This window comes from Halichondria panicea, chromosome 6, assembly GCF_963675165.1.
Source record: "Halichondria panicea chromosome 6, odHalPani1.1, whole genome shotgun sequence".
NCBI lineage: Eukaryota > Metazoa > Porifera > Demospongiae > Suberitida > Halichondriidae > Halichondria > Halichondria panicea.
The window spans coordinates 1,232,145-1,255,782 of NC_087382.1; the positions used below are offsets into that span (position 1 = coordinate 1,232,145).

At 40.2% G+C, this 23,638-nt stretch overlaps 5 protein-coding genes across 5 annotated transcripts in view; 2 read left to right on the forward strand and 3 right to left on the reverse strand.

Moving 5' to 3' along the window:
- The first annotated feature begins 5,383 nt into the window (after positions 1–5,383).
- Positions 5,384–23,638, forward strand: part of LOC135337199 (la-related protein 7-like) — a 30,188-nt gene continuing 11,933 nt past the window's right edge. Inside the window, exons 1-12 of the mRNA XM_064533098.1 lie at positions 5,384–5,548; positions 5,661–5,806; positions 6,728–6,806; positions 10,064–10,164; positions 10,549–10,715; positions 11,403–11,490; positions 11,556–11,675; positions 11,776–12,025; positions 12,353–12,518; positions 12,714–12,888; positions 14,233–14,292; positions 14,407–14,500. Coding sequence (XP_064389168.1) covers positions 5,687–5,806; positions 6,728–6,806; positions 10,064–10,164; positions 10,549–10,715; positions 11,403–11,490; positions 11,556–11,675; positions 11,776–12,025; positions 12,353–12,518; positions 12,714–12,888; positions 14,233–14,292; positions 14,407–14,500 — 1,420 coding nt within the window. The 5' untranslated portion in view covers positions 5,384–5,548; positions 5,661–5,686. The remainder of the gene's footprint in view (positions 5,549–5,660; positions 5,807–6,727; positions 6,807–10,063; positions 10,165–10,548; positions 10,716–11,402; positions 11,491–11,555; positions 11,676–11,775; positions 12,026–12,352; positions 12,519–12,713; positions 12,889–14,232; positions 14,293–14,406; positions 14,501–23,638) is intronic.
- LOC135337200 (uncharacterized) lies at positions 7,683–9,672 on the forward strand. The gene has a single exon (XM_064533099.1). It carries the CDS (start codon positions 7,917–7,919, stop codon positions 9,471–9,473), a length of 1,557 nt encoding a protein of 518 aa, XP_064389169.1. The 5' UTR covers positions 7,683–7,916; the 3' UTR covers positions 9,474–9,672.
- LOC135337201 (TNF receptor-associated factor 3-like) lies at positions 14,846–16,611 on the reverse strand. The gene has a single exon (XM_064533100.1). It carries the CDS (start codon positions 16,272–16,274, stop codon positions 14,916–14,918), a length of 1,359 nt encoding a protein of 452 aa, XP_064389170.1. The 5' UTR covers positions 16,275–16,611; the 3' UTR covers positions 14,846–14,915.
- Positions 17,086–18,736, reverse strand: LOC135337204 (TNF receptor-associated factor 5-like). The gene has a single exon (XM_064533103.1). The coding sequence runs from the start codon at positions 18,674–18,676 to the stop codon at positions 17,381–17,383; it is 1,296 nt and encodes a 431-aa protein (XP_064389173.1). The 5' UTR covers positions 18,677–18,736; the 3' UTR covers positions 17,086–17,380.
- Positions 20,408–21,895, reverse strand: LOC135337203 (TNF receptor-associated factor 5-like). The gene has a single exon (XM_064533102.1). The coding sequence runs from the start codon at positions 21,794–21,796 to the stop codon at positions 20,495–20,497; it is 1,302 nt and encodes a 433-aa protein (XP_064389172.1). The 5' UTR covers positions 21,797–21,895; the 3' UTR covers positions 20,408–20,494.

Here is a 23,638-nt window from a genome sequence, read left to right on the forward strand (position 1 = left end):
TAGAAATACATTTTATTGCTTTTTAATAAGTGCTGACATCAGCGTTTTACATTCAAATTGCACAGGAAGCGACTCATCACCGACTGTGCAGATATTTTTCCATATCGCACACCCGGAAGTATTATTGCACACTTGTTATTGCACACTAGGAAGTGATTCTTATTTGGAATAAAACGTTTTCAGCAGTGAGAGAACAAGAAAAACATAGTTTACACACTTATAATCATGCATTGCAATGTTTATCAGTCTCTTTTCTTGTTTTCTGATGCTCTGTATCACTTCTGTGCTCTTTTTGCAGTGAAGCTGAGGGTCAGGAGGTTGTCAGTGTTCTTATTTAACGCATCAAACAGGCATCAGTGTTGGAAGTGGGTGCTTTGAGCGTAGTATTGCACATGTAGAAGTGTACTGCACCACCATATAAGCCTGTTCAGGCTTGTATAAAGTCGTTTTGGCTTCAAAAACGGTTGTCACACTTTTCTTCAGTTATAGCGGTGCATGTTTCCTCTTCTGATACACTGGAGCATGATAGAAAGCAAGCACATGCTGTTTATCCTTCAGAACTATCCATTTTCAAAACGGGTTGCTGGTTGTCAACGTTTTTCTTGTCTTTTTTTCTTGTCTGTTCTCTACAAAATCTTTAAGCAGCCTTCTGCAAGCTCTCTTGGTGTTCTAGAGTCTTATTTCTTTGTCTTTCTAGCTGTTTTCTTTCTCTTAAACTCGTCTTCAACTGGGAGAACTCAATTTTGTTGCTACGCATTCTTCTGGTTGATAAAGCAACTGCATGTTGCGCATGCGCAGATTCAACCTGCATTTTGGTTGCCAAGCAATAAATGCATTATCCCATGGATACTGATGATTATCACTCGTCCGTGCCTAGTAACTGTCACTCGTGCCTTGCAGGCACTCGTGCAGTTACTGGCACAGACTCGTGATAATCCTCAGTATCCATAGGATAATATCATAATATAACACACTTATCTCTGCCACGCACCCACTTTATAAAATAAACATGTTAGTATCTTTTGAAATTTCATGTAGAAATGACATAAATTTCTGTCATTTTAACATTAAAATACAATGATGCATCTCATATAACATAAGTGTTTTTGCTATGTGTGAACAGCCTTCAGTATATACCGTATAGCGGGTAATTTTCGGGGGACAAAATATTCGTGGTTCAGCAATATTGAGACATTTCGTGGATAATATTTTCGTGGTTGCTGCTTGGATTGTAGGTAAAGGTAGGCAAGGTCGCTTCATTCGGGGGTAAAATGTTCGTGGTCAGACCTCCAACCACGAAAACCACAAATATTTTGCCCCACGAAAATTACCAGCTATACGGTACATGCATGTACCCATAGTAACATAGAGCAGATAAATTGTATATAGAATTGCTGTTTGGAGCGATGCATGGCTATAGTCCAGACAATTAAAGTACCAGAGATCATCAGCTTGGCCACTGTTTTTTATAAAAATGTCAAGAGTATCCAACTGTAGCAGTTGTAGTGTAACCACGTTATAGTAGGAGTATGTCATACCACGTCACTCTCAGACCACATCTTAAGTGGGTGCGTATAGGTTTAGTGGTTAATATGGTATCAGCATACACACACAATGGTTGCTGTGGTTTGTACCTCCAGCCCACATTCATGGCTCGGTAACAGTTACACAACTACAAGTGTTAGTGACGTATTCAGTTCTATATGTAGAATGGAATGCATGTGCGTGAGAGTTGTATACTCCTCTTAATGTACTCCTGACAATGTACACAATGCTATTGTATACATGCAGGTGAGCACAATCAACAGTGAAACAAAAACCTATAGAAGTGAAAATAAAGTATGCATGGGTATAACAGTATAGAATAGAGAGAAGTGCTGCTTGATACATTAGAGGCTGGCAATGGCTAGTCCATTTAACGAGTTTGTAGACAAAGTACTGGAAGATCACAAGTGCACTATTTGCACTAGCATTCTAACGAACCCAGTACTAACTGGTTGCTGTGGGCAACACTTCTGTGAGGCATGTATGGATATTTGGCTGGATACCGAGCTTCGAGCATACTGCCCACATTTCCGAAATGAAGACATGGAGTATATACAGAGTCTCCACATGAAAAGAAATGTGAATAAGCTGAAGATTTATTGCCCTAATCAATCTAAGGGATGTGAACACATAACCACCCTAGGTGAATGCGAAAAACATATTGAGACAAAGTGTGTCTTTGAGGATGTATCATGCACTCTGAAGTGTGGTGAACGAATGCCACGACAAGAGCTTCGAAATCACGAAAGCAACCAGTGCTCTCATCGTTACGTGACATGTTCGTATTGTGAAACAATAAATTATTATATTGTTCTGCACAAGGACATTAATACGAAGATTTACTTTGAAATATGTCCAGGTTACCCTCTGCCCTGTCCTAACGACTGTGGACAGAAGGGCATGCATACAACACTCTCTTATTGAAGCTCACAGACAAGTCTGTCCTCTGGAGCTAGTCCAGTGTCCCTTCTCTGAGGCTGGGTGTGGTGATACACTACGTAAGGATCTAGACGCATACATTGCTTCAGATACACAACAACATTTGGTCTTGGTCATGCTAACAATGACAGCTACGAAAAAGCATCTAGCAGAAACATTGACAAGTACCCAGCAGGATCTTGTACAAAATAAGAAACTTTTAGCAGCCACCCAGCAAGATCTTACTAAAGCAACAGAGACTGCGACAAAAATGCAACAGAACTTCAAAACCACGGTTTCTCGTGTGACTAGAGAACTTGAATCCATCAGCTGCATTTCCGAAAATATAGAAATTGACAGCATAAAGACAACAATGGTGCTAACGACTACGATGCTTGAGACAGATACGAAGTACTGTCTGCGTATGACATGTGACCAATCAGATTCCTTCTTTGTCAAACCTGGATACAAGATGAACATTCGGTACAAGAATTCACCGTACGTTAGTTATATGCTATCAGTGCATGCATGTTCTTGGAAAGTGAAGAAAACGACGACCAACCGAGATGGCCGATGCTGGGAAAGATTTTCACAATAGAAGCTCCTGACAAGAAAAAGATTGCGGATATTATGATCTGCACGAGTTGCAAGGGTCAAAATCTCAATCCAGTACTGGGAGGTGCTTATACCACCAACGAGAAATTTCTTTCACTGATATCGTATCTCTTTGTACAAATCCAATTCATTTATACGTAACGTTTGAATACCATTTATGTACGTATGTATAGATGGACTAAATCATGACGTTCTAGACATGCAAAAGACTATGTATACACTGACAGTGTATCTGTTTATCATCATCAGTTTCAAGTTCTATAATTAAACACTTAGATTGTACACATTGTATATATACGGCACAGCATCTTTAGTCTGTCGGCATGGTCTTGTTTCCAACTTAGTTTCTAGACTGCCATCCAAGGGCTGTTAAACCTTAATTTGTAATAATGATAATCTGTAACTGACACATGGACTCGCTAACTACAACCGTGTGAAAATATCACCATGCATGCTTATAATAATATTATTATAGGTCACAGGACAAGTTAAATGTTATTCATCATCTCATTGAAGTTATTCACTCTCAATTTTAACTACAGTGGAATCTCCATAAAACGATAACCATATGCATGCATTGGGGAACAGTCTTTTGGTCATTTATAGATCTAGAGAGGAGATCTTCGCCGGTTTGAGAGGTTTCAATTGTCACCACATAATTATATGCTCATTATGCGTCAATTCTGACTGCAAATGAATCTTGGAGTCTTTACTAACTGCTTCTCTAGCTCATACAAGCTTTGAAGAGGCTGTAGGGACGAGCTACAGCTAGGCTTTCACAGTTATGCAAATTAATTATAAGAAGAAAAAACTTTCATGTTACTATTGACATTAACAAACCACAACAACCAATGCTCGTCACTATTATTGAAACACCTATGTACAAGATGCCGGGCTCAAAATCTCAATCGAGTAACTTCGAAGTGCTTATAATTGTATGTATCCCTTTACTGGTCAAATTGTTGTAAATTTTACAACAAGAATCTGGGAGGGAGCGTGCTATCAACTTGTGAATGTTGCATGATATTGGATTCTGTGGCAGATTGGATAGTATCATGAATGCGATTATCCTTTGAAGTTCTGCTGAGCTGTTCAATTAGGACACTTAAAAACAAAAAAAAACAAAAAAAAAAGAGCTATACAGCATGTAGGACTGAGTAGTATCCATTGGTAGACCCTCTGGACTATCTTGGTAGCCATAGAATATTTTCGAAGAGGAAGCAGCAAGCCATTCGTGTACACAGGCACTTCACAAACTCTACAATAGTCTACATGCTTGCTAAGCAGCTTAGTTGACCAGAGTGTAGCTTTTAAAGGCCACACATACTTCCATCGAGGCAGCAGCAAGGCATAAAATCGATGGTTAGTTTGTGCACAGCCATTGACCCACGCCCATCTCTACAAGCCATAGCCACTTCATTGGGGGCGGCGATAACATCAAGCTAATTTGGCGGGTTGGGCTCAGATGCAAACTAAAGTGATGGAACTGTTCCAGGTTCCAGATTGTGTGCAGTTGACCTGGAAAGGGATAAACGAGAAATTGCTTGCACTGACATCTGACTTCTTCATATTCCTTATCACAGTCATTGCACTAAATAATAATTCACCTTAGGACAGTGAACATAATTATTACTTGCAATGTGAAAGGATTGACCAGGAAAAGTACCAAAACAATAAGTATAATTTTAATGACCTTTTGTTCTAGTGTAGTGCTATCAGTATTATAATTATGAATCCAAGCACTGTTCTGTGTATTATGTAACTACACTGATGAACCCCCCTAAATACCACCATGTGCAATAGGACTTTAGTTAATGACAATTAAGTGATCCTCTCAAACTAAATATGCTGACTGTCACTGACTAACAATATCCCCGGGCCAGTTTTAATACAGTTGTAGGTAATATAATAATACACATGGTCAAACAACCGCAACGACCATCACAATGTACACAATATATATAATGGACTTGCCTTGTTGTAGTGTATACATCTCGTACTGTATTACATGATTCATTCTCTTGTTGGTTTTCCATTATTCATAATTCTTGTTGTGGATGCAGTGACAAATCTTTAACTTTTTGTTAGATGCATCCAAGGTAAGTTTTCTTGAGCTCACAGCTATAGTCTAAAGAGCTATGCGCGCACATGCATGTAACTAGCCTCGATCCCAGGCCGCACTTCCCTCAGGGAAATGAAGGCCGGTGAAGGAGGCTAGTATGTAACCTGAGCCCCTCCCTCTTTTCAATACGTGTGAAACGGATATGATCGTTAGCTATAACCATGCAATTTAGACTAGTCAAATTTGTGTTGGATATGATCGTATAGCTATGCAATATAGGTATTCTGGTGAGCAGCCCCTCGGCCTCCCCCCTAGATTATTGTGCAACGGTCAAGCAACGTGGTCTTCTGTATGTTGCTCACTCAATAGGCTGCCATTGCATTCCCCTTGTCACTTAACGTACTTTAGGTGAGTACACTTGTGCACACATAATAAATACACATTTTTAGAGTTCATATTTTAAGCAACACAAAAGGTATTGTGGCTCAAATCTATCGCTATTTCGTATTACATATTACAGCCGTAGCTAAGAACTGAAGCGCAAGCATGGACACAGATGCTCCAGAGGTTGAGTCAGGACAGCGGCAAGATGTAGACACGGCGGTCGTCTCCAAGAAGAGCCGAAAGCCTCGAACTAGAGGACTGTCAAAGAAGCTGCAAAACCAGGTCCGTGTAATATCAGTGCTCGTTTGAATTAAAGCATCACTGGACACTGGCAATAATATGTTTTGCTGTACATAACCTGTAATATCTATCACAACTGTAACTTATTTTCGCTTTAATTCAGACGGTGTTACTGCTACTGTGTGTGTGTATGTGTGTGTGTAAAGCTACCTGCATGTGTTATACGTGTTATCAGAATAAAGTACAGGTTGTAGTATTACCGAAGTTGCTTTTACTGGTATTGTAGTCTGTACGGTATTGTAGTCTGTACGTGAAGTTGGTGTTTGCCTTAAATGTAATTCATGAGGGGAAATTCCCTCGGGGTTCCCCAGAATGTGATAACTAAACAGAACTGACGCTAACTACAAGTGGGCCATTTGATGCATGACTCAGACTGTACACTCCCCCACGCATCCATTAAGGGGAATGTATCATATAAGTGTATTATTACTGTTTGTTTATTGATCCATCATTGTTTATCGGCGTGCTGTGGGGGAAACCCAGGGGAATTCCCTCCCACCTGTACACAGCTGGTGCAACTCGTATACAACACCTGTCACTTATAATGTTCGATACAAGATAACGAGTTGTTCCCATGATCATTGTTATTGATATGATACAGTAGAACCTCGGCCCTCGATTATCTGTAATCTGGCTTGGCAATTTGTTCTATGATAGGGTCAAAGTAAATGGACGTGTCTCTTTAAGCATAACAGCTGTTACCATGGAGACACATGCATGCTTAGTTTATTCAATTATCACTTATCCGGCCTGCCTCTGGAACCATAGGTGTCCGGATAACCGAGGTTCTACTTGACGTGTATAATTATGAGAAGTTTGCACAAAACCCTAGCTCGATCTATACAACACATGTGCACTGTACTTTTAACTAATTTATAATACTGTCCTCGTTGTTTTCTTTAGGTTGAGTTCTATTTTGGTGACGCCAACCTGCCCAAAGATAAATTCCTGCAACAGAAAATGTCTGAAGATGCTAACGGATGTAAGTATAGAAGAAGTACTGTACTATAAATCAGGGATCTGCCCACACTGGTCGGTGGTTGGTCGATACTATAACCACCTCTGAGGCATGTTAATTGTAGCAGATAATTTTCGAGGTTATAAATTGGCTATTTTGTGGGTAAAGTTTGTTTGTGAGTGACAGCCCAAAATGTTTACACTCATAATATTTCATGATTGAAATATTCGTAGCTAGTTCGAACACGTTGGCCCTCCCATTATTTTAGTCATGTGCACCTACTATGCATGTACAACAATTATATAAGCAGGCCACCCCCTATGTTTAATGGGGCCCAACGTTTCCATAGCATGTGTTTAGACCAGCAGGCCACCCTCTATAATACAGCTACTGTATGTACTGTTGGTCTGTCCATTGTCTAGGGTTGCTTATAATTATTGTTTGTTAGTTAGTCTACTTTCAAAGCAATTTCAGGCAGGTATTGTCTTTGTGCCAAGTTTTTGTATTGTAATCGATTATCGTTGTCTAAACATTGTGGTTACGTGAATATCAAGTTGTGGTCATAATTATAGTCTTTGCGTACAAACTATACCAAGTGTCTGTGGCTTGTGTTTCTTAAAGTGTTTTGCTGCATGGTTGAGTTATGTTGTGTGCAAAACTGCATGCATGCATGGGGGTGGTTTCACACTTCCTAATAGAGTCGGATGTTGCAACTATGCATGCAAACTATAATTATTATACTAGCTGCTTTGCTGGCTCGTTTTGTTGCTCTAGCATCTATGAATAGCAATGCCAATGGTAATCATAATTATGGTTTTGCCCCAAAACATAACGTGCAAATTAAGCTGATTCAGCAAATATTGCATGCACATCACACTATTTAAGCAGTTGCATTACATTTATCTGTTCATGTTTGTACTAATTGAAACGAAGTACTAATAGCTTGTTTTTCACAAGGCTCTAGTGTCGAAACATTTTGTCAGCTTGTATTTACATTATTGACTGTGTATAGATTACAAGAGAATTGCAGTCAGTACAGTTGTCTGTCATTATTGCTATAGCATATACGCTACATAAGTTGTCATTCTGGCTTTAGATAATTGTACAAAATCAGTTAAATACTGCAGAGTAGCTATGGCTATTACTAAGAGAAATTTAGCTCTAGTAAGTACAGTTTGTCTAGGCTTACTGGCCATACTGCTTGTCCTTAGTAGCCATTCACAAGAAACTTCTGTGCATGAAAATTATAGAACTGAGTATAGTTACAGTGACAACGATGTGAAGTCAGAGCTGTTGGCTGTTGGACATAATGTAAGAAAGTGCTTCAATTCATCAGGACTTGGCAGCTCAGATTCTAACCTGCTCCAGTTGGGTATTGACAATGCTCAGTTGTTCATGAAAGAGTACAGGAAAGTCATACCAAGGAAGTCTCTGGAGCACCACGCCAGCCATTGCTGGCAGACTGACTACAGTGCATCAACTACTGCACTCAGTTGGTACACTGGGAGAGTCACTGGACGTATAGCTGGACAAAAGTTTGATCGGCCCACAGATTCTACATTTTATGGAAAAAGTGAATACCGTGAACTGAGCAGCCGTTTTAATGGTAAATTTTCTTCAAACACTGTCTGTTTACCGAAAGCCTATTTGCTTGGTTTTGAAAAATGTGGTTCTACGTATCTATGGTGCTTTATATCTAAAGTCATAAACGCCTTCAGTGAAAACTCTGGGAAAAGCTCTGATAAATACCATGCCGACAAAGAGCCTTATTTCTGGACACCATTCCTATACACAAAGTCACTACCACACTCTGACACTATTGGGAATCCATACTTGCTCAACTTCTTGCAAGCTTCAGATCCGAAAATCACCACTGAAGAAAGAAAACAAATCCTGCTCATTGATGGAACTCCAAGCACTGTCATAGAATGGCCTAAATTTCGAAAGTCTGATCCGGATCTTGCCAACTATTGCCTACTACCGAGCGCCCTTCCTCAACTATTCCCAAACTCTAAATATGTCGTGATTATGAGAGATCCTGTCGACATGCTTTACTCTAATTTCTGGTGGACTTACTACGTCGATGCATTGATATCATATAGTTTAATAAAGGATGTCCTCAATGCTGTCGAAGGTCCCAAGATTTTCCACGATCACTCTGTTTCAAAAATCAATTTCTTTTTGCAGTGTCTTCGAGAAGAATCGCAAGAACCGTGTCCGTTTGTCAACGCTACACCTGAAAATTATAGTAGTTGTATTTCCTCTCGTACCCACCTACTAAGCAAGTGTGTCAATGAAATTACTACCAATAGAAAAAGAAAAGAATCGGCCATTCATCGAGGCATCTATTACGTTCATGTACGCAAATGGCTCAGTGTTTTGCCCCGTGATAGAATCTTGTTCGTAAGTTTAGAAACATTGAAGAAGGAGCCAGCGAAAATAGCATCGCAAGTTTTAGACTTGTTTGAAATTAATGGTGAGCGTAACAAGCTACCATTAACTGACAAAGTTGTCAAGAATATAACCTCTGACTGTTCGACAAATTCGAAGGGTTTAATAGATTACAAACACTCGCCAGATATCAAGAATATGCTTAAAGAAACAGAAGTTTTGCTAAAGAAATTTTTTGTGCCGTTCAATAAACTTTTGGCTGAGCTACTCGAAAGTGATCAATTCTTGTGGAACTCTTAATTCTTTTGTTATATATATAGAGCCTTTGTACTATTGATAATGCGTGTGTTTTGGCACGCACTCTTACAGAACGTGAAGTACATATCCCATGCACCTTGTTGTCATTTTTGTGTCTTAAAAAACATTTAAAGTAGCCTAGCTTGTTTTTGTGTGCTTGATTGATACGTGTATGATCCTATTATGGTCTGAAGTATGTGAACATCTTCTAAGATTACACATTGCTCGTATCAGCTGTATTGGATATACAGAGAAGATTGATACACAGATACCTTTAAAGTAGATTGGTTATTAGTTATTACCAAGTGTTAGAGAGCCCGGCGTTTATGAGCATGCTATTACAATGTATGTTACATGGATTAGCTACTTCACTGATAATTATGGTTTTATACATCATGTTCTCAGAGGCAGGCATTCTAAAATAGTGTTTCTACAAACAAAAGTATTACGAGACACAAGCATGCTCAGCACGTATAATTATATAAAGTACAGTATACATTTCATGGGCTTGAGTACAATTCCTAATCCATCCACCATTGAATCCTCGATCGATTATTGTTCACTTCGATCGCTCCTCCCTCACATACGTACAGTTATACCGGTCCAAGTGATAGCTGACTTCAAGAAGATGAGATTGCTGACTGGAGACACTGGACTAGTTGTGAAGGCCATTAGAAACAGCTCGTTACTGGAGGTAAGGTGAATGGCATCTGTGAAGCCTTATAGATGAGGGTAGCCATTGATTGTCTTTATCACAAGTCTTTACTGGCATCAAGTGTTTGGTACTGCATGTGTGTTTTGTCACAACTGTTTGCTAACTGTTTTAGTATACAGGATGTGCATTAGCTTTTAAGATTTCCCTTAACCAATAACCCGAAGTCCTACAAGGCTTCCAGTAACACCTATTGCATACTTACGTAAGACACTATTTCGTCAAGCCTGTTTATATTCCTCAGGCCTCAAAGTCTCCATTGCATGTGTTTGGAATTAATTTTACAGCCATTGTTCGTCTGCCCCGGCCAAGGGTGACTGCTATAAGCAGGTTTCATTGTATGCTCCAATTATAACAATTCTTCAGTTGTCTGATGACTCCCTGAGTGTCCGTAGGGTCTTGCCACTTCCTGACCACACCCCCTCCGATGTGGATGAACGGACAGTGTATGTTGAGAACCTGCCCACACCCTCTACCACTCATGACGACGTCAAGAAAATGTTCAAGACTTTTGGGGACGTCATTTACGTGAGGTACGCATAATTATGGTATTACTAGAATTAGATTGACAGGTTGAGCAAACACTCATGGGCTACAAAAACAGGCCCAAAATAGACTTGATTTTTCAAAATTAACGTTATTGGACCTACACTATAGTTGTGGCTGTTCAAAGATGCTATATTTAACGTAGGTCCCTTTACATTTTGTAAGTACTAGCTATTATAATCGGCTTTGACTAGAGTTGAGGATTCAAATTCAACAGTTTTCTAAAAGCTTAGAAGGAGCTTTTTCAGATGGCAAAGTCAAAGTCAGAATAGGGCCACACTCCCCAAGAGCTATACAAATGAGTTATGGATGCACTTAGTTATAGATTTGACTAGCTATGAAATAATTATTACCCTGGGAATCTCCGTTGACAATCAAGATATTAAGTTCTTTCACTGTTTTGGTAGCAACCTTTGAAAGATGTACAATATCATGTGAACCTGTACATAGGTACATTTAACATAATAATTGTTACTGAATATGTGCAATTAATGATCGTATGCCTAGATTAATGAGCTGTGATATGGATCAAAATTGACAAAACCTAATGCCTTCAGTTTTCCCAAACTTATAGCTTGTTTGGGAACAACTTTGTAGTCTACAACTATAGTACTCATGCAGTGATTATAATTATTAATTTTCCTCCCCCCACATGCACACACGTATGCACACAGTCTACCCAGGTTTAAGGTGTCAGGTGACATCAAAGGATTTGCTTTTGTAGAGTTCTCGAAAAAAGAAGAAGCTGATTCAGCAGTAACGGTTAGTTCATGTCATCTCAGTCTTGCGCTATACATAGATTTATACATGCACCTTAACTTTTCTAGTATTTCAAGAGCAAAGAGTCGACTGATTCTTTGTCTGATATTAAACTGGCTGATGTGTCATGTGACTCTGATGCCATGCCCACAAGGAGGAAGAGAAAACGAGAAGAAGATGCCGACCAGGTATGACTATAATAAAACATAGCTTCAAACTCATTTTCATGAAATTGCTGCTTTTGTAGTACATTATTTTGTAAATTGATTATCTATATTTCTCCTGCAGGCAATTGAAGTGGCTTCAACTAAACAGCTAAAGAAATTCAAGAAGAGCAAAGAAACAGAAGATACTGAAATCACTACTACCACTCAACCAACAGCTCAACCGCAATCAACAACAGCCCCTGAGGGATCAAGACAAGCAGACACACCCACAAGTGGTGGTAGCAAGTCGAGCAAAGCTGGTCCTGAAACACCCGATGATGGTGAAGCTTCGGTAGAGGCCACAAGGAAACGGAAACACGACTCTAACGAAGGTTGTTACGTAGGAGAACTTTATACGTGCATCTAGTTTGTATTGTAACACTATAATTACTGTACCACTTGAATGGTGAAATTGAAAAGTATGCATCTATAGTTGGAATAATTTGCTTCAAATTTGTTTAGTACAATACACAATTAAGCCTAATTTGTAAACATGTACTGACTATAATTATTCATGTACATTGGTTCACGTATGACCCCCCACCCCCACCCCACACACACACACACCACCCCACACACACACACACCACCCACCCCCCACACACACACACCACCCCCCCACACACACACACCACCACCCCACACACACACACACACAGATGAGAGCCGACCTAGTCTAAAAGTTGCTCGTATTGACTCACAAAGTTCGGACACACAAGACGGTGGGGAGGGAGGAAAGAAAAAAAAGAAGAATCGACAACACAAGAAGAAGTCTGTTAGTACTTCTGCAGCGAAAGAATTTGACCGACTCCGAGTGATGTCGAAGTAAGTCACACACCCTCACAGCCCACACACACAAGCACATGCATGCACTACCCACCCCACACACCGTCACCACTTACACACACACACACACACACACACAAGTACATATACATAATTATGTAACTATACTCACACTTCACATCCCGCCCCCACAAGCACACTACACACCCTCACCACTTACACTCATACACACAGAACGGAATGGTTATCGATGAAGCAGATCTTCAAAGACGTTCAAAAGGATCACATGAAAAAACTAAAAGAGGAGCCAAGTTCACCTCAAGCTAAACCAAAAGAGGAGCGTGGCTTTGTGGGGGAGTGTCTGGTGAAGGTGGAGTGTGAGGACGGGGCCAGCGTAGAGAGGCTTCAGGTGAGGGTGTGTGTGTGTGAGGCTACCGGTGAGGGGCGTGGAGAGGCTTCAGGTGAGGGTGTGTACCGGTATGTGTATAGAGATGAGGGGGCGTGTGAGTGGCTATATCCTTTTGGAAAAGATCTGCTAGGAATTAAGTTTGCCACTTATATAGGTCCTGAAATGGGATCAGTAGACCTTTAGTTACACCAGCAAACCCACTGTGGTTAGCTAGTGTGAACAAGCCCCGTTTACAGCCTTCCAATTGATGTCATGAATGGTCGTAATTCTTTTAGAGACGAAATAATTTCTAATTTTAGATATTCGACGTTAGGATTTGCCAATTTCGGCTACGATATAAATACCATGACTTTTGTAAGCCCACAGTCCAAGGCCAAAAAATGACAAATTATGGCCCCAACCATTGACATTTTTAGATACCATCTAGCGCGAAATTTTCGAGGCACTTATATTTCGTGGATTAATTGGCCTCTAAAAGCATTTTCGTTGCACAATGATCGCAGAATGACTGCTTACCGGAAGCCACGCCTTTAAATCTTTGCACGTTATAGCAGGTAATTCAATTTTCGGGGAATTATTTTTCGTGTAGGATTGCTACCCACGAAATCCCCGAAAATTAAGCCCCTCGATCATTTTGCGCTATATGGTATACATTTTAACACATTTGAAAGCTAGCTAAGCTTGTATGTCTCATTCTAAGCTACTCTTTTATCAAGCACAATCTAATAGTGATATGTGTACGGTGGCCAAAGAGGTGGTGGCTAGTAACCGGACTATTGTCCTATGGAAAAAACCCACAACCACCCACTCCTTACTCTTATTTATTACGACAACTTACCATTTTGGTTTGGGAAGCCTAACAATTTTCACTTTTTATCGACCTGCCTGGTCCATAAATTTGACTAGGCCAAGCAAACTATGTTTCACGGACTTTCAGCAACAATTAAAATTAATGGAGAGGGGGATTTTTTACACCTCTTAGGGAAATTTTTAGGCTTCCCAATTAAACCATAAAGAGTGGGTGGTTGTGGGTTTTATCAGTGAAACATGGTGACATATTTCGCGAGCATTAATTTTCACTATTTCAGAGTAAAAATTGAACTTTCAGATAATTGGAAAATGCAATTGATGAACTCCGCTTGCAAGTAATTAGAAACGCTATTAATAACATATCAACTTAGCAAGATTTAGCAGAATTTATAAAATGTGCTAAACTAAGAGGTGCTTATAGTACCAACCACCACTGACCAGTGTGCATGGTCCGAGCATATCCCTTGTGTGTACTGTACCTATAATAATTATAGTGAAGTGATCAGTCGTAATTCATAAGTATTATTTCCTCAGGAGGTGTGCTCAGTATTTGGTGAGGTGGCGTACGTAGACGTGAAGTACGGAGAGAAAGAAGTAAGGATATTAGCGGACCACACTGGAATTGCTTTTCTGGCATGCTTGTGTAATTTCTGGTCACTCATGGCTTGATTTTGCATAGTGAATAAGCTCCCGATATCTTGTTTCCAGGGTTTTGTCCGCTACAAGACGTCTGGATGTGTGTCACGGTTACTCGAGGCTGACCAAGAGGCTCACCCGAACATCACCTTCCACACAGTACCAGGTGAGTGAGTCCACACTACTGTAATTTTCGGGGGACAAAATATTCGTGGTTCAGCAATATCTAAACATTTTGTGGATAATATTTTTGTGATTGCACTGCAGGTAAAGGTAGGCAAGGTCGCTTCATTTGTGAGTAAATATTCGTTTAGAGCTCCAACCATGAAAACCACGAATATTTTGTCCCTCAGAAATTACCAGCTATATACGGTATATACTTACGTAACAACAAACTGGACACCCAAGCGTGGGTGTGGTGGGGTGTGGCTATTAATCTTCTATCTGATGATCGATAATTATTAGCTCTTACAGACTATCATGCGTAATCAAGGTTTTTGGTAATCATTTGTCAATCGTAACACAAAATCAGAGTTTAAAATTAATGTGCAGCAAATTATTATTATTTGGGAAATCTACTGTCACTCATGGCCCTTGCCTATACACTTACATCGCTGACAAACATGATCTCGTACTGTTAGAGTTAGAAAGTCTCTTGGAGGTCTTGGCGACACATACCTGTGAGCTGCCCATGGGTTGGTGATAGCTTCCTGTGCACTGTCCCCCTCTAGTCGATTCACTGTGTGGCCACATCTGGTGCAGATTGTATGTGTACACAAGGTTTTATTCTCTGTATCACTAAGTTCTATTTCCATTTCAGGCATGGGCCACTCTAGTTGGTGGTCGTGTTCACTATTCTTTAAGTATACAGTGCTATTATCTTGTCCATCAATATCCACGTACATTTTATAGCCAGGCTTGATGTAGAACGAAGCTGATCGAGCTCTATCCTCTGATTCTTTAACTAGTGGTAGGTAGTATCGTGTGTCACCTGGTGCTAGCATTGTGGTCATTGTCTCTAGAGAGCTTTTTATGTTATCGATAGCTGCTTGTGTCTGAGGGTTAGAATCGATAGTGCCTAGTTGCTTAGTTACACAAGATGCTAGGCTATCAAATTTGAGTGAGAGTTGCTGTAGCTGATCTTTGGTAAACTTAGCTTCGTGTTTAATTGCTTCTCTTTCAGCATTCGCTGTCTGCTTAAATGTGTTAGCCTCCAGTTCTAGTTTGTTAGCTTTCTGCTTAAGTGTAACAGTCTCTGTCATCATTAGCTCCAAATGGTGCTCTGTGTTTGATGCTTTATGTACTGTCAGATCGTTTCGTGGAATCAATTCTGTACACCCAGCTTCAAAGAAGGTACACTTCACTGGCTCAAGAGGGCACACCTTCTGGTGACCTGCTAAGTTCTTGCGCTGTATTTTCTCATGCCCACAATTGTTGGGGCAAGAAATTGGGAAAAAATGACATTTTTTAAAGTGACTTTTGTTTCTTATTTCTGTATACATCACCACTTCTTTGCAATATTGGCATTGTACCCGACGGTTTAGGCACCTGTTGTCTTCGTGATCTTGAAGCTTTTTTCGTAGAATTCTTTCTCCACATTTCTTAGTGCATGATACCACTACAAACAAGCATTTCTCGAGATGTTGATTTCGTTCACCCAGTCCAGTGATTTTGTCACACCCCTTGGAGCAATTAGGACAGTACATCTTCAAGCTGTCGATGGCTCGTTTCATTCGTTTATCTTTCATAAAATTGAAGTTGGCCTTTCGACAATGTGGGCATGTTTTTTGTCTCTTTAGCCAATTTTTTATACAGCCACCACAAAAGTGTTGTCCGCAGCAACCAGTCAGTACTGGGTCCATTAGAACGTTAGTGCAAATAGTGCAGTGATGATCTTCCGGTACTTTGTCTACAAACTTGTTTTTAACTGCACTAGCCATAATTATTGCTCTAAATAGTATCGAACAGCTATTAGCCTAATAGCTAGTAGCTACACGTATAACACGTACTAAACGTTTCAACTTTAAATTTTCAGTTTGGTTGAACAGGCCTCATGCAAATGTTTGATGTTAATTGATGCTCATGCAGTTTGCATGTGCATATATATATATATATATATATAGGCTGGGGAGTCATGTGTTGACCCCTATTGCATTGTTCTATTCTAAGAAGTGAGATATTGTCTCTATTGTTGATGTATAATTATGTATGAACAATGGCGTACCATAAATGTATGGCCATGCAGTCATGTGATGTTAGAGTGGCTTATATACTGTAGTAGCTCTGACCCTAAGGACTTATCATAGCAACAGCGAATAGTGGGGACTGTGTCTTATTTATATTTCTAGTGAAAATCCTAAGGTGTGTGCCGTATACATGCATACATGTGTACAATTGGTGGTGTTCCTATAAGCAAATATTACTCTCTATATTAATTACAGTCAGGTTAATATAATAGGCCCCAAGGTTTCCACAGCATAATGTTAATTATTGCACCTGTTTTGGTATAATATAGGCCACCTCTGTAGTACCGAGGAGGTACGACAGGCGCAGTGCAGCTCAAGCAATTAGTCTTTGATTGAGTACTAATTATCCCCCCGCCCACGTCGTATATGTTTTGCTATGTGTAATCAGAGGCTAATTGCTTGAGCTGCACCGCGCCTGTCGGACCTCCTCTGTTTGTAGTATATAATCACTGTTGCACTGCATGCTAACCGGTTTCACTGTATATAAATTATATAGTGACTGTGGTAAAGTAAAGTAAGGGAAGAATTCAACTTGATTTGTGCAATATAAGGTGTAGTATATACTTTACAGTGATTCTAGAGAATGAACTGGACACCATACAAATAGGTGTGACCGGGGTGTGGCTTTTAAGTTTAAGGGCTATATAGTTATTGTAGAAACACAATTATTATTTTGACATGTCCAATTATGAGGTGATACATGCATAGTATCAATTGTTATAGTAATATATACATGCATGCATCATGTATACATGCATATATATGCATCATGTATAATAGTTTTGAACATCTCTTGTCACTCATAGTGGTTTGTATCGCTTACAAAGGTGCTCCGTCACCATGAGGAATACAAAGTCTCTTACGACCTCAAGTGCAGCATACTCGTCAAGTGTCGCGCGCTGTGGGTTGATAGGTGTGCCAAACGTTTCTAGTGTCTCTCGGGCTGGGTTAGTGATATCTTGCTTTGTTCTGTCCCCCTCTAGTCGGTTCACTGCTCGGCCACATTCGGTGCAGATTGTTGCTCTATACAGGATTTTGTTCTCCTTAGTACGGAGTTCAATTTCCATTTCAGGCATAGGCCACTTTAGTTGGTGATCGTATTCACCTTTCTCCAAGTATACAGTGCAATTATCTTGTCCATCAATGCTCACATACATTTTATAGCCAGGCTTGATGTAGAACGAAGCTGATCGAGCTTTATACTCTGACTCTTTAACTAGTGGTAGGTAGTATCGTGTGTCACCTGGTGCTAGCATTGTGGTCATTGTCTCTAGAGAGCTTTTGATGTTTTTGACAGCTGCTTGTGTATTTTGAGGGTTAGAATCAATGATGCCTAGTTGCTTAGTTACACAATATGTTAGGCCATTAAACTTGCGTGAGAGTTGCTCTAATTTTGTTGCCTTTTGCACAGTGTGAATCATCATTAGCTCCAAGTGGTGCTCTGTGTTTGATGCTTTATGTGCTGCCAAATCTTTTCTTGGGATCAATTCCGTACACCCAGCTTCAAAGAAAGGACACTTCACTGGCTCAAGAGGGCACACCTTCTGGTGATCTGCTAATTTCTTGCGCTGTATTTTCTCATGCCCACAACTGTTGGGGCAAAAAATCGGAAATAATTGACATTTGTCTATGTGACTATTTGCTGTTATTTCTTTGTGCATCCCCTCTGTGTTGCAATATTTACATTTTACCAGACGGTTTAGGCAATTGTCCTCGTGATCTTGAAGCTCTTTTCTAAGCATTCTTTCACCACATTTCTTAGTGCATGATACCTCCACAAACAAACATTTCTCGAGATGTTGATTGCATTCACTCAGTGTAGTGATTTTGTCACACCCCTTGGAGCGATTAGGACAGTAGATCTTCAAGCTATCGATGGCTTGTTTCATTTGTAGATCTTTTATAAAACGGGAATTGGCATTTTGACAATGTGGGCACGTCCTCTGTTTCTTTAGCCAATTTTTTAAACAGCCGTTACAAAACGGTTGCCCACAGCAACCAGTCAGTACTGGGTCCGTTAGAATGTTAGTGCAAAGAGTGCACTGATGATCCTCCGGTACTTTGTCTACAAATTCGTAATTAACTGGACTAGCCATTGCTCTAACAGCAATTCTGTGTCTTCTAGTGTTTGTTGTGCTCAGACACGCCCACTATTGCTCAGAAGTGGGCGTGTGTGAGACTGTCTCTATTGTTATTCATGTGTTAATTGTTATCACTTCAAATAAGTGCATGAATAATGGCGTACCATAATTGTTATGGCCAAGCAGTCATGTGATGTTAGAGTGGCTTATACTGTAGTAGCTCTGACCCTAAGGACTTTTTATTAGCATATAGCGGGGCTGTGTCTTATTTGGTTTAGTGAGTATCGTTATATTCTCTCATGGTGTTATTTGGTGGGCACCAACCTCATCAAAAATTATATATAGGTGTCGTTTTGTAGTTTCATGAGATACTCCGAGGCTGTCGAAAACATCAACGATCCTCTACACATTCCGACCATTATTTGGGGGTTTCACGGGTGTGGCTGGGGTCAAAATGTGGTCAGTCGGTGAGAACTTGTTGCAGAAAACATTAGGTTTTATCTAGTCGGGGGAAGGGGGTGAACCTTCCCCCCCCCCAAATGTCCACCTTCCCTCCAACGAATAATAACATCATCAATATTTATTAACCCAATTGTACGTACATGTAACCTATAACCATAGTTATAAGTAAAAAGTAGAATCTCTGCACTATAGATACATATGTGACAGGCTCTGGGAAAAGGGCCCAATTGGCGCAAAGCTATAATTTTTGCGATCTATATAACAGATGATAGAGCAAAGAGTTGCCTACGCATTGATATGCTTAGTGTGCACATACCTCGTTCCATGCCTGAGTTATGCGCGTTGGAAACTCGAAGCTGTAAAACAGCTAATATCTGCTCCAATTGGTTCTTTTCCCACATATAATAGGGGGTGTGGTCAACAAAGTGAGTGTGTGCATGGCCCCAACAATAATTGTGCCTATCGGAAAAGTTTCTTAATTGTCAATCGTAGAATTATAATTATCGCTTACAAATGTGTCTTGTTAGGAATACAAAGTCTCTTGCACTCTGTAACAATATGCCATTCACTGCATGGACACTGACAAGTTATATCTTCTCTTAACATTCTGTCCCCCTCTACTTAGCCTCCTTCACCGGCCTTTGAAAGAAGGCCTGCTATCGACTGCTTGCGCATGCGCCAAATTATTGGATTTTTTTCCCGTAAATATTTTTATAATACTATAATATTGGATTTTCCCCCCGTAAATATTCCTATAATACTGGATACATCAGAGAAAATATCCTAAAAGTTCATACACAGAGCTATATAGCTAGCTAGCTAGAAACAGAGCTGTGTAGGTTTGTTGTACTGCTATTTTCTTCTGATAGAATCAGTAGCAGTAGTATAGTAGACTTTCACCAAAGTTAGTGTTAAATGGGCGTGGCCTGTCCATATAGGCTCTTATCAGCCGTCACTCCTTTCAGACGATCGTCATCCACACTGTTGCAGGCTGTGAGTTTTTTGTTAACATAGCAGGCTAAGGGTAGCTATCAGAGAATGCTATCCGATGGGCTAGAAACCTTCAATCGAACTTTCTATCTACTTCCTTCAATCCACTTCCTTTCGTTGTGATGTCATAGTTTTACTGAGCATAAACGATGTTATCCAAAGCCCCTAGATACCGGGGGGATATTAGCGCATGCGCAAGCAGTCGATACCAGGCCCAACTTCCCTAGCGGGAAGTGCGGCCTGGGATCGAGGCTACCCTCTACTTTGCTTCCGGTTTATATAATAGACTGGCCATCGTGTAAAAATCATAATGGGTGTGGCTATGAAAGAAATAAAGATAAGATACGTATAAATTGTACAGTCTCTATATGCAATGGTCAGTCAGAAAGTTTTTCTGTTAAGAGACATAAACATTGCTTCCTCACAGTCATGGGGTCTTACTGTAAGGAATACAAAATCTAAGTCTTTTTGAACCCCTTTTTGAATTACCCTTCCTACTCTAGGTTGTCGTGGGTTGATACATTGCTGTGTTTTATCACCCTTTAATTGGTTCACTGTGAGATCACAAACGGCGCAGATTGTTACTCCACACAGGTCCACTTTATTATGGAGTTTAATTTCCAATTCAGGCATAGGCCACTTTAGTTGGTGATCATGTTCACCTTTCTCCAAGTATACAGTGCAATTATCGTGACTATCAATGTTCACATACATTTTATAGCCAGGCTTGATGTAGAACGAAGCTGATCGAGCTCTATACTCTGACACTTTAACTAGTGGTAGGTAATATTGTGTGTCACCTGGTGCTAGCATTGTGGTCATTGTCTCTAGAGAGCTTTTGATGTTGTTGATAGCTGCTTGTGTACATGTATTTCGAGGGTTAGAACCAATGGTGCCTAGTTGCTTAGTTACACAAGATGCTAGGCCATCAAATTTGACTGATAGTTGCTGTAGTCGATCTTTGGTAGTCCTTCCCTCCTGCTTGAGTGAAACAGTCTCTGTCATCATTAGCTCCAGGTGGTGCTCTGTGTTTGATGCTTTATGTGCTGCCAGATCTTTTCGTACAACTATTTCGCTACACCCAGCTTCAAAGAAAGGACACTTGACTGGCTCAAGAGGGCACACCATCTGGTGACCTGCTAATTTCGTACGCTGTACTTTTTCATGTCCACAATTGTTGGGGCAAGAAATAGGAAAACCTGAGCAACTGTCTAAATGACTTGTGGCTGTTACTTCTTTGTACATAACGTCTGTGTTGCAATACTGACATTTTATCAGACGGTTTGGGCACTTGTTGTCCTCGTGATCTTGAAGCTCTTTTCGAAAAATTTTTTTTCCACATTTCTTTGTGCATGATACCTCCACAAACAAGCATTTCTCGAGATGTTGATTGCATTCACCGAGTGTAGTAATTTTGTCACATCCCTTGGAGCGATTAGGACAGTAGATCTTCAAGCTATCGATTGCTCGTTTCATTCGTAGATTTTTCATACATTGGAAATTGTCGGTTTGACAATGTGGGCATGTTTTCTTTCTCCTTAGCCAATTTTTCAAACAGCCATTACAAAAATGTTGTCCGCAGCAACCAGTCAGTACTGGGTCCGTTAGAATGTTAGTGCAGATAGTGCAGTGATGATCTTCCGGTACTTTGTCTACAAACTCGTAATTAGCTGGACTAGCCATTGCTCTAATCGTATCATGTAGCAATTAATTCTGTGACTACTATAGTGTTTGTTTGTGGTGCTCGGACATATGCACCCACTATTGCTCAGAAGTGGGCGGGTCTGGGACTGTCTGTATTGTTATTCATGTGTTGTTGTCAAGAACTATGTGCATAAACAATGCCATGAAATCATGTGATGTTAGAGTGGACCTTTTAAAGGATTTATCGTAATTATAGCAGGATATAGTCGGACTGTATCTTATTTATTGAGTGGGTATCGTTATATTCTCACATGTTTGTGGCTAGCGAGTCATGTGTGCATGCAGTTACAGATTATCAAGCTTTCACCATGCAGGTTCTGGGTTGGTGATATCTTAGCCTCGATCCCAGCCCCTCTCACTAGATGGCCTGGTAACCACCGTTTGCACGTGGGTGGATTCAATAGTAAATTTTGTTAGTGAAACTCTTTGGAATTTATCAATTAACCTTTTAATCAATTTGTATTAACCTCTCGTTTAAACGCCCCCTTTACAGACTTCGATATGAAATAAACGCCCGGGCGTTTAATCAGGTACATACAGTAGTCTTACATACAGATTGACACTCGAGTTCACAAAAGAAAAGAAATTATACGTACATTTTATCAAGTTCAGTCTGTGCATAAAGTATCAAATTAAAATATCAGCTTCACAAAATAGGTGGAGTTTTACTCTAAGGAATACAAAACGTAAGTCTTTTTGAACCCCTCCTACTCTATGTGGCCCTGGGGTGATTTCTTGCTGTATTATGTCACCCTTTAATTGGTTCACTGTGATACTACAATAGGTGCAGATTATTTCATTACACAGGATTTTATTTTCTTTATCACAGAGTTCAATTTCCATTTCAGGCATAGGCCACTTTAGCTGGTGATCGTGTTCACCTTTCTCCAAGAAGACCTTGCAATTATCGTGTCCGTTAATCTCCACGTGCATTTTATAGCCAGGCTTGATGTAGATCGAAGCTGATCGAGCAAAATGTGACCCTTTAACTAGTGGTAGGTAGTATTGTGTGTCACCTGGTGCTAGCATTGTGGTCATTGTCTCTAGAGAGCTTTTGATGTTATCAATAGCTGCTTGTGTTGTTGGAGGGTTAGAATCAATGGTGCATAGTTGCTTAGTTACACAAGATGCTAGGCCATCAAATTTGAGTGAGAGTTGCTGTAGCTGATTTTTTGTAGACTTAGCCTCGAGTTTCATTGCTTCTCTTTCAGCGTTTGCTGTCTGCTTAAATTTGTTAAGTCTCTGTCATCACTAGCTCCAGGTGGTGCTCTGTGTTTGATGCTTTATGTGCTGCCAGATCTTTTCTTGGAATCATTTCCGTACACCCAGCTTCAAAGAAGGGACACTGTACTGGCTCAAGAGGACACACCTTCTGGTGATCTGCTAAGTTCCTGCGCTGTATTTTTTCATGCCCACAATTGTTGGGGCAAGAAATAGGAAAACCTGAGCAATTTTCTACATGACTTTTGGCTGTTATTTCTTTGTGCATCCCTTCTGTTTCGCAATACTGACAATGTACCAAACGGTTTGTGCACTTGTTGTCCTCGTGATCTTTAAGCTCTTTTCGTAGTTTTTTTTCTCCACATTTCTTAGTGCGTGATACCTCCACAAACAAACATTTCTCGAGATGTTGATTGCATTCACTCAGTGTAGTGATTTTGTCACATCCCTTGGAGTGATTAGGACAGTAGATCTTCAAGCTATTGATGATTCGTTTCATTCGTTTATTTACTATATAATGGAAGTAGGCCGCTCGACAATGTGGGCATGTTTTCTTTCTCCTGAGCCACTTCTTTACACAGCCACCACAAAACAGTTGTC